The sequence below is a fragment of the Vicia villosa genome, unplaced genomic scaffold, assembly GCF_029867415.1.
Source record: "Vicia villosa cultivar HV-30 ecotype Madison, WI unplaced genomic scaffold, Vvil1.0 ctg.006039F_1_1, whole genome shotgun sequence".
NCBI classification, from domain to species: Eukaryota; Viridiplantae; Streptophyta; class Magnoliopsida; order Fabales; family Fabaceae; genus Vicia; species Vicia villosa.
In genome coordinates this window covers 24,888-34,920 of record NW_026706720.1, presented here as the reverse complement: position 1 = coordinate 34,920, position 10,033 = coordinate 24,888, and the positions used below count along the sequence as shown (strand labels likewise).

The window sequence follows — 10,033 nt, the reverse complement described above, 5'->3', positions numbered from 1 at the left end:
TGTTATTGAAGATAGAAGCTTGGCAATTAGACATTTTTAGATTCCCATATAATACTAATAAGACACTCAAATTTGTTATTACTGTACTACTCTAAATGTGCATGCTTTACGCAATAAAAGAGGCTGGATCAACTAAAACGAGTTAAAACACCAACATGTTGAATCACGTTCCCTCCTAATTCTTAATTTTATTTGTGGATTTTTCTATAGATTTGACTTTACTTGTCGATTTATCTGCGGAGCGTATTTTCTGCTCAGGTAAATCTACAAACAACGTCCAATTTACAAGAAAATTCGCATGTAAGATAAATAAAGTTTAAAAATATGTAAAGCGCCAATTCAATTGGCACCCCTATTTAAATATAGGAGGGGCGCCAATTGTCTTTTAGTGTCTATTTCATTTGTATTTTTTTATTTGAAACATAAAAGTATTGAAAGATATGATAAAAATATAAATTTATTGAAATAAAGTATTGAAAATTTGGTTATTTAGGAAAAAAAATTCAAATGGAGAATATATGGGTTAAAAGAAATAAAAAAAACTGAATTTTAAATTAAAAAAAATAAAAATTCATGACTTTTAAAGTTCAAATTTTCATTTGTGTCATTTAATATTTCTAGCTAGTAGAAATAAATGAAGTACTAAAAATGACACAAATTAATAGAAGATGGAGTGAGTTGGTTCAACCGCATAGGGTAACTAGCAAAATAAAGTTCACTCACTCAATGTAACAACTCTTTATATTTAATACTTATGTAACTTTGTCAATACTGAACCATCAATACAATGAGTAACTCGCAAAATGACAAGAGTAAAAGCAGTTTCTTAAAACATTGTACATTATTGAATCATCAAAAGTAGTACGAACTAAATTTGGATATTGTTAGTAAAAAGAAAATGTCATTCTCAAAAAAAAGAGTAAGATGGGAACTGCCATGGTTATAGGAGATGGCATTCTCACTCCTTCCATTTCTGTTCTTTCTCCTATTAGTGGAATCAGTTCATCACATTGCTAACTAAAGAAGTTTTATATCATATACATTGCTCTAGCTAACTTTTATCAAAGTATAGAATCATTTGACATGTTATGTGATTAATTAAAATTAATGTCTTAGATAATATCAATTTGCACACAGCATATAATTCACAATCTGCTTTTTTTTATTTATGTTAGAGCAATGACTTTTCCTCCAAAAAGTAGTACGAACTAAATTTGGATATTGCTAGTAAAAAGAAAATGCAACGTTGCTAAATGATAACCACAATAACTATTTTCCACCAATAATACGCAAGATAGAAACGTTGCTAAATGTTTCTCACAAATGATGTCATTGAACTTTGAAAGATCTAATATGCTCACAAACGAAATGGTGAGATTAGATTTGACAGTGAACTCGAATACATGAATTGTGTCTTGCTCTTCTAGTTCAATGTTAGAGAGGCGTGCCTATAAATATTCCAGCAACCCAATCAATGAGTGTAGAAGGTTAGAAAATCTATAACTAAATGTTTACTTTTGTTTCTTTAACAAGACCAGATGAAATAAATATTAATAAGAGTACTTAAATAAACGAAGTACTAAAAAAACAATGTACATTCTCATTAAGCCCCACCCACTCGGTAAGCCCCACCAACTCCCTCACCCAACATTCTCATTCTATAATGTACATTTAAGACAAATTTTGTATAGTAATGACATCCTATGCTTTTTTGTGCAAATGCAAAGGGTAGGCCTCACCAACCACACACAATAATAATTAATTAAATTTAAGATTTATACAACACCTTATCATGTTTCTCTTTGAAACCCTACAACCAACAAAACTACATAACAGTCACTCACACTGAAAATCATCAAACCTCACCATATCTTCAATCCAACTAACAAGCTCCAAGAACATGGCAATTCAAAAACGTCCTGATTTTCATAGAGCTATAATGCAGAGTAAACAACTTGTAAGTATATCTTGTATTTGTTTGTATATATACCATTTTATTTATTTATTTATGTTTACTTTCTTATGTTTATGTTTTTTATTTCATGTGTTGCAGAGACTTCCCAAGTTTTATGCAAAAAATTATTGGGATGGAACTCCTAATCCAATATTTCTCATACTTCCGAATGGTATTCAACAAAAAATATTTTGGGAAGAACGTGATGGTGATATTTGGTTTCAGAAAAATTGGGAAGGTTTTGCAAAGTTTTTATATGTTAGATATTTATTAACTTTTAAATATATTGGTGGATCATATTTCAAAGTTAAGATATTTAATCAAATTTGTTTAGAAATGAATTATTCTATCATAAGATGTGTAAATGAAGATAGGGAAAGTAAAGAGAGACCTAAAGAAACTGTTGAATTGAGTGATGAGAGTTTAAATGAGATTGAAGAACTTGCACAAACAAAAAGGAGCAAAAATAACAAAAGAAAAAGAAAAGTTGATTCAGATTTGAATACTACTCAACAAAAAATTTCAAGTGAGTTTTCATTCTAATTTTTTTCCAATTTCATGCTTTAATTATTTTTAATAATACCAAGTTCATATTTTTCTTATTCATATTCACTTCCAGAGTTTTATATTTAATTTGGAAACCTAATAAAAATGGATGTAAAATTCTGAAGAGTTTAATTTAATTAAAAAACGATTAAATTTTTTGTTTTGTTTTTAGTATGTTAGCAAAGATCTCTAAAGTTGGAATTAGTATCTAATATAAGTTTAGGATGCATGTGTAGATGAAGTTGCTGGAAGTGAAGAAGGAGTTATAGAAACTGATGAATTGAGCGATGAAAGTTTGGATGAGAGGGAGGAACTTAAACAAACTGGAAGGAGAAAAAATAACAGAAGAAAAAGAAAAGTCGATACCCAACCAAAATTTTCAGGTGAGTTCATCTGAATTTTTCCCCTTCAATTTCATGCTTAATTTATTTATTTTTAATAATTACAACTTAATGTTTTACTTATTCATGTTCTTTTTTTTTAGGTTAAAGTTTCTAATATTTATTCTTATTAAACATTACTTTAATTATAATTAAAATTTTCAATTATTTTAAAAGTTATCCCACTGTGCTATTATTTTAAAAGGGTTTAAAGAAAATTATCAAAATTACTTAAATTGGATAAGTAGGTTTTAAAATAATATGTAATTTATTATTTATATATTTTAAAAAATATTTTATTATAGTAATAATAAATGTAAAATAAGTTTTGTATTGTGAAAAATCTCCAAAAATATTCCAAAATCGTGGTTCTTATTGTTACCAATTAAAAATTCTAAAGTAGGAATTAGTAATTTGTATACAATTATTTTATTTATTTTATTTTGTAGGTAGAATGAGAGAAAACCTGATTAAGGAAGGTAACAATAATAGTCCATATTTTGAAGTTACACTAAAACCATCCTATGCTAAAGGCTATATGTTGGTAAGTATTTTATCTAAAATGTCTATTAATTTTGGTTTTAGTTTATTAGTATTAACTACTAATAAAGGATGGTTCATGAATTTAAACAGAGGATTCCAATAGCGTTTTCGAGAAAATATTTCAAAAAAAGTGCAAGAAAAGCAATGGTAAAGTTTGAGAATGACATGGCTATGGAAGTGATTATCGAGTATAATGATAACAATGGAGGATTTAGTATGAAACGTGGTTGGAAGAAATTTACTGAAAAATATAATTTGAAAATTGGTGATGTTTGTAAATTTGTGATGATTCAAGATCAACCACTTTCATTTTCTATTATCATTACTCGAATTAGAAAGGACAAGAAACATAAGAATTTTTTAGGTATTTCCTTTTCTTTCTTTCATATTTTTGTTTCTTTTTTATTGGTTAAAATATTTTTGAATTATATTTGATTAACATCTTTCATCTATATTCTATTTATAGTCTTATTTTTTTATTCATGAATTGTTATATAGGTGTATCTTGTAGTGATAGTACAGTTATAAAGAAAAGTGTGGGAGAAACTTTTAAAGGAAGACCAAAAGGTATATTCTTCTAACTCTTCATTAATGTAAAGATTTATTAAATGTTTGTAATTTTAATTAGTTCTCTTAATAATTTTTAATCTAAAAAGTTTCTATATTGTATTGTTAAACTTTAGTTTAAAAATACTCACAAATTTTAAATAACGTGATTCTTAAATTAATTTTAGGCATGCTTAAGTTTTAAATAATTTTAAATTTGTGACAGGGCTTTAAAAAATATATAAGAGTTTAAGGATTCAGTTAATTTCTTTTAAATGTAAGAATGTAGTAAGAGACTATTGATATATTCAAGGACATAATTATAAATTTTGAGCAGAGTGACATATCTAAAAATCTCTAACAATTTGGGCACTTTATTTTTAATTTAAAAATTATTTATTATTTGTTGTCACTTGTGTGTTTATGCAGGATCAACAAGTCGTAATGTGATGAACTCGTCATTTAAGCTTTTTGTGAATTGTCTAATTGTCTTTATCCGGTATGAATTACACAAATAACAGTGAATATATATATATATATATATATATATATATATATATATATATATATATATATATATATATATATATATATATATATTTGAGTTTACATATGTAACTCTTTCTTTATATTTATAGACTGTTCCGAATGAGCTTATGAATGGGGCAAAGAAAATTGTGAAGCTTAAAATGAAGGGAAAATCATGGTTGGTAAAAGTTAATTATTATCCGAGTATCAAGCGATCGAGATTAAGTGGAGGTTGGTCAAAGTTTAGGAAGGATTGTATGGTGGAGATAGGAGATACCTGTCTCTTTCAGTTAACTGATAACAAAAATATGGTGTTTGATGTTTCATTTGTAGGAAAGAAGACCTGAGTTGTTGAGTTGTTTGGTATGTTATTTTGTTATGTAAACTGCTATATTTTATATTAGTTCTAAATCGCATTATCATATCAATATTTTGTTATGCTTTTTGGACTGCCTTATACTTTTGATTCATCTCCATCTCTAATCCATTAAAACATGACTTGAATATATAAATACGTCAAATTTTAATTTTAACTCTTATAAAAATAAATTTGATTTAATCATGGTAAAAATATATATATGTTTTGTGCTTTTGTCCTTGTTTTTTTTGTTTCTGTCTTTTAATATTTTTTAATGTTAAAATTAGTTTTGGTCATTTATAGACATTTTGATTTAAGTTCTACAACATATTTTGGTAAAGCCTTTATTATCAAAATGCTTTAGCAATATTTTTGTAATAAGTAACAGTACCACCGGTAACGTTTGATAAATGTTGTAAATATAAACTTTGTGTAACACATGATAAATCTTACTAATGGTATAAAATAAAAGTCAAGCCATTACATTATTTTGGGTGTGCAGTTTTATTTGTTTGCTTTAATTTTCATATTGATGTATCTTCTTAAATTGTATATGTAGATTTTATGAGTTTAATGTACAAATGTTAATGAAAAACATTTTAAATTAACTATTCAATGTACAAATTCAGACTACTAGATATTTCGTCTTGAGTGATGAAAATTTAGGTAGCTATAACTCAAATATTGGCCACTAAATTATTTATTGTGTTATGAATAAATATTATTGTGGATGTCCATATGTATTCTAATCTTTCATCTTCATATTCCCTATTAAGTGGTATAGTAAGGTTATGATTTTTCACCTTCCTAATGTCCTATAAATAAGGTCCACTTTGCAATGTAAATAATACTTCTTGAAGAAGATAATAGAACACCACTTTCTCTCTTACTTTCTCTACTTCATCTCTATATTGTTTTTGGTTAATTTTATAACACGTTATCAGCACGAAGCTCTACCAAACTTGGAAGAAAAAAATTTTGAAGTCCTAAGTGTTAGAGGTAATATTAGGTAATTATTTTATTATTTTTCTTTCTCATTATCCGTGTTGAATTTTGATATTATATCTTATTAGATTATCAATATTCTCTAAATGATTACAAAATAACGTGTTTGTTATATAGTTCCTGAAGAACTTAACAAATATCCATTAAAGATAGTATTAAGTTTGTTATATAGTTCTTGAAGAACATATCAAATATCCTAGAAGGATAATATTGAGTTTGATATATAATTCCTGAAAAACTACAAAATGTGATTGAGTTCATGAAGAACTATTGTGATTGAGTTCCTGAAGAACTACCCACACACAATTTTTTTTTATCACTACGAAGATCAATTGTGATATATAATTCCCGAAGAGTTAAAGTTTTAAAATAAGGATTTATCGCATCTTAAAATATTGTATCTATAATATTAGAAGAATTTCATCATGATATTATTGAATCCTAGAAGGATTGCATCTATACTAATAACATATCCCTGAAGGATTGCTCAAAGAATAATTTTTATTGACCATTGTTTATGGAAATAGTTTGTGATGTGATATTTGTAGAACTAAAGATTATTAAACTAACTCCAAATTATTGTTCAAAGATTGAGTTTAATCGAATATTGTGTTTATCAATAATTGATGAATTCCAGAAGAATTCAACGTTCAATACTTAAGATTATATATATTTTTTAGATTATTGTTTATAACAAATTATTTTTATAGTTCTTGAAGAACTTATCCATCCCTGAAGGATAGTGAATCAAATTAATTATATGACGATATAATTTTAGTGATATAATATTGTTTGATTAAATATGTTTAATTTTATAAGGGGTAACTGTTTGATAATTATATGATCATATGTTCATATGAATGTATTTGATTAAAGTGTTTAATAATGAGATACTATTATATTGGTTTTGAATTATACTGGAGGTATTGAATATCTTTGTATTACACAAATGAATTTGGACATAAAATGTATAATAGAAAAGGTATCGATTTTTCCCTCGGGCTTGTACTACACTTATATTATACAATTTAAGCACATGTTATTGTAAACCAGTAGTTTACTTAAATGTGCCGTTGGTAAAACCGGTTGGGTCATCTTGGATATAATATGATGCGAAGAATTTGTATTGAAGAACCAGAAGTTTCTTCAATCCATTAAATTTTTGTGTGTTTCTAAAGGAAAATGAAAATTTGAGAAATTGCATTTTTATGATATGAATTGTTGCATAGACTAAAATAGCATGCATATGTCTCTACTCACAACCAAAAGTTTGTGAAATTATTTTCTCAACTAATTAGACTAAGATCTTATTTTCTAGATTTTTTTAGAAATTTCTGTATCACATATATTATTAAAATTGATATTAAATATCATGTAATATATGTTCATAAAAAGAAAATGGACCCGAAGATCCATTCTTTAGACGTCTAAAGTTAATTATATGGTTGATACTTATGAGATCATCAATTCTAAATTATATATTTGAAACACCCAAAGTATGATATTAAGATATTTATTCGCATTAAGCCAACAGTATACTATATCTTAGTCCTCCCTAATTTATTCTTATACTTCTCATCTAAGTGAATATTTGGATGTGTTGTGTATCTTCCAATTGCTCCAATATAATACATTAAGATGAGTCACGAAAGAATATTGGAAAAATATAATTAATATGACTCTCAATTTTGAGGATATATTTTGAGAAAATAATCAAATACTTGATTGCAGCCCAGTAGGCTGATTATCACTTGATAAATTAATTTTCCCAATATTAGGGGGAGGGAATAAGCAGCTGAAATCATGAACAAGAAGTTCAAATGAACAACTAAAATCATGAACAAGAAGTTCAAATGAACAATTTAAATAAATTGTTGTCTTGATCCTCGTACAAATCAATATGAACCAAAAGTTCAAAATATTATTCATTTGCAAAGTTTATGAAATAAATTATCAGCTGATAATACTCCACTCAAAGTTGATTCTCCTATTGGATAATATAATATTGCAAATGAGTTGTTGATGCGCCTGAAGCGTGGTATGAAAGTCGGTTCCAATGTTAAAAGTCCTCTACTAAGAAAAGAAACTAAAAATGACCCAAGTGAGGATATGAAAATGCTAAAAGCACTTTGATCTAATTTAATTTTCAGTTCCAGAAGAACAAATCAAGTACTTGAAATATGAAATAAAGAGATCTCGATAAATTATGTCATGGATGAAATGGAATGGAACCGAAATTGAGATAACCAAATAAAGTCAATATTGACAATATCTTTGTATACAATATAGCGCTAAAAGTGATCAACGATAACGAGGATCATGAGTCAAAGTCTATTAAAAATTGTAGACTAAGTGAGAATTGGCCAAAATAAATATATTCAATTGAAGAAGAATTAAACTCACTTTACAAGTGACTCACTTTTGGACCTGTAGTCCGACCACCTCAAGGTGTGAAACTAATTGAACAAGTCTCTTTATGGGCTGAAAAAATATGGATGCATGTGATATAATCGCCTCAATGAATATTTACTAAATGATGAATATACTAATAACTCAATTTGTCCTTGTATTTTCATAAAATGATGTGGAAAAATATTTGCAATAATAGTTGTCTATGTGGATGACATAAGTATTATTGGAACTCCTGAAGAAATTCCAAAAGCTATAAATTGCTTAAATAAAGAGTTTGAGATGAAGGACCTAGAAAAGACAAAATATGTCTAGGTTTGCAAATTGAGCATGTGGACAAAAGAATATTTGTACATCAAGAAGGCTATATAGAAAAATGTTGAAATGATTATATATGGACAAATGTCACATATTGCCTACTCAAATATGCTTGTTAGATCATTAGATGTGGAGAAAGATCTTTTAAGGCCTCGAGAAAAGGATAAAAAATTGCTTGGTCCTGAAGTACCATATCTTAGTGCAATTGGAGTACTAATGCACGTTGCTAAATATACACATCATGATATATCATTTGCGGTCAATCTATTAGCAAGATAGAATTATTCACCTACACGAAGAAATTGGAAAGCGGTCAAACATATACTTCGTTATCTTAGAGATGCAGGTTACTTGTCAGATTCTCACAATGGTAGATCAGAAAGAGGTTATTTATTTACATGTGATGGTACAACCATTTCATGGAGATCTATGAAACAAATCATGGAAACAACTTCATAAAATCCTGCATAACTATTACCACTACATGAAGTCACTTCGAAGAAGACATTTTAAGCAACGACTACAAAGAATATCGTCTCACATGTAAATGTCTGCGTGAGGGGGAGAAATACATATGTTTTGCACTCTTTTTTCCTTCACCGTGGTTTTGTCCCATTGGGTTTTCCTGGTAAGGTTTTTAACGAGGCAATTCACATTCAAGGGATATTGTACTCTTTTTCCTTCACTAGAATTTTTCCCACTGGGTTTTCTCTAGTAAGGTTTTAACGAGGCATATCCTCAATGGACATCCAAGGGGGAGTGTTATGAATAAATATTATTGTGGATGTCCATATGTATTCTAATCTTTCATCTTCATATTCCCTATTAAGTGGTATAGTAAGGTTATGATTTTTCACCTTCCTAATGTCCTATAAATAAGGTCCACTTTGCAATGTAAATAATACTTCTTGAAGAAGATAATAGAACACCACTTTCTCTCTTACTTTCTCTACTTCATCTCTATATTGTTTTTGGTTAATTTTATAACATATTGATTAAATTAGGGACCTCTTTTCACAATACAATCTATGTTGAAATCCACGTAAGTCGTACAAGTGCAACAATAAATTGTTATATTTTTATTGGAAGTATTCTTCGTTTTATTGTATCCACAAAGAACAGTGTGAAAAAAAGAATGTCATTCAACAGTTTTCACGTTTCTGAGCATGGGTTAAAATGATTTAAACATCAAGTGCGGAAAGTAAAATATGAACGTGTAAAAATATATTCTTCGGAGAGGAAAATTTATTAGGCATGAATATAAACTATTCTTCACAAATTTAAACCTATCGATCAGTTGTACTCAACCTACAATACTCGACAAAATCATCACGTATCTCTCACATCATTGTCGATTTCTACAACACCTATGAGGCGTATCACTACCAAGCTTATGTGTAACCCAAATTGGGAGAATAAATGTATTCTCGCGTCGATGATGTCTCG

General features: G+C 27.8%; 1 protein-coding gene across 1 annotated transcript; it reads left to right on the top strand.

The window, feature by feature from the left end:
* The first annotated feature begins 1,900 nt into the window (after positions 1–1,900).
* LOC131642893 (B3 domain-containing transcription factor VRN1-like) lies at positions 1,901–4,844 on the top strand. Its single transcript, XM_058913059.1, has 9 exons — positions 1,901–1,957; positions 2,054–2,192; positions 2,289–2,480; positions 2,737–2,883; positions 3,330–3,424; positions 3,514–3,787; positions 3,922–3,990; positions 4,399–4,457; positions 4,608–4,844. Exons 1-9 carry the CDS (start codon positions 1,901–1,903, stop codon positions 4,842–4,844), a joined length of 1,269 nt encoding a protein of 422 aa, XP_058769042.1.
* The last annotated feature ends 5,189 nt before the right edge of the window (positions 4,845–10,033 follow it).

What these genes read in the sequence shown, in the direction of transcription:
- LOC131642893 (XM_058913059.1), top strand. Translation starts at nt 1,901, where the DNA reads ATGGCAATTCAAAAACGTCCTGATTTTCATAGAGCTATAATGCAGAGT. An exon ending in TAATGCAGAGTAAACAACTT is followed by an intron (nt 1,958 to 2,053) that starts GTAAGTATATCT and finishes CATGTGTTGCAG; the next exon opens with AGACTTCCCAAGTTTTATGC. An exon ending in ATGCTAAAGGCTATATGTTG is followed by an intron (nt 3,425 to 3,513) that starts GTAAGTATTTTA and finishes GAATTTAAACAG; the next exon opens with AGGATTCCAATAGCGTTTTC.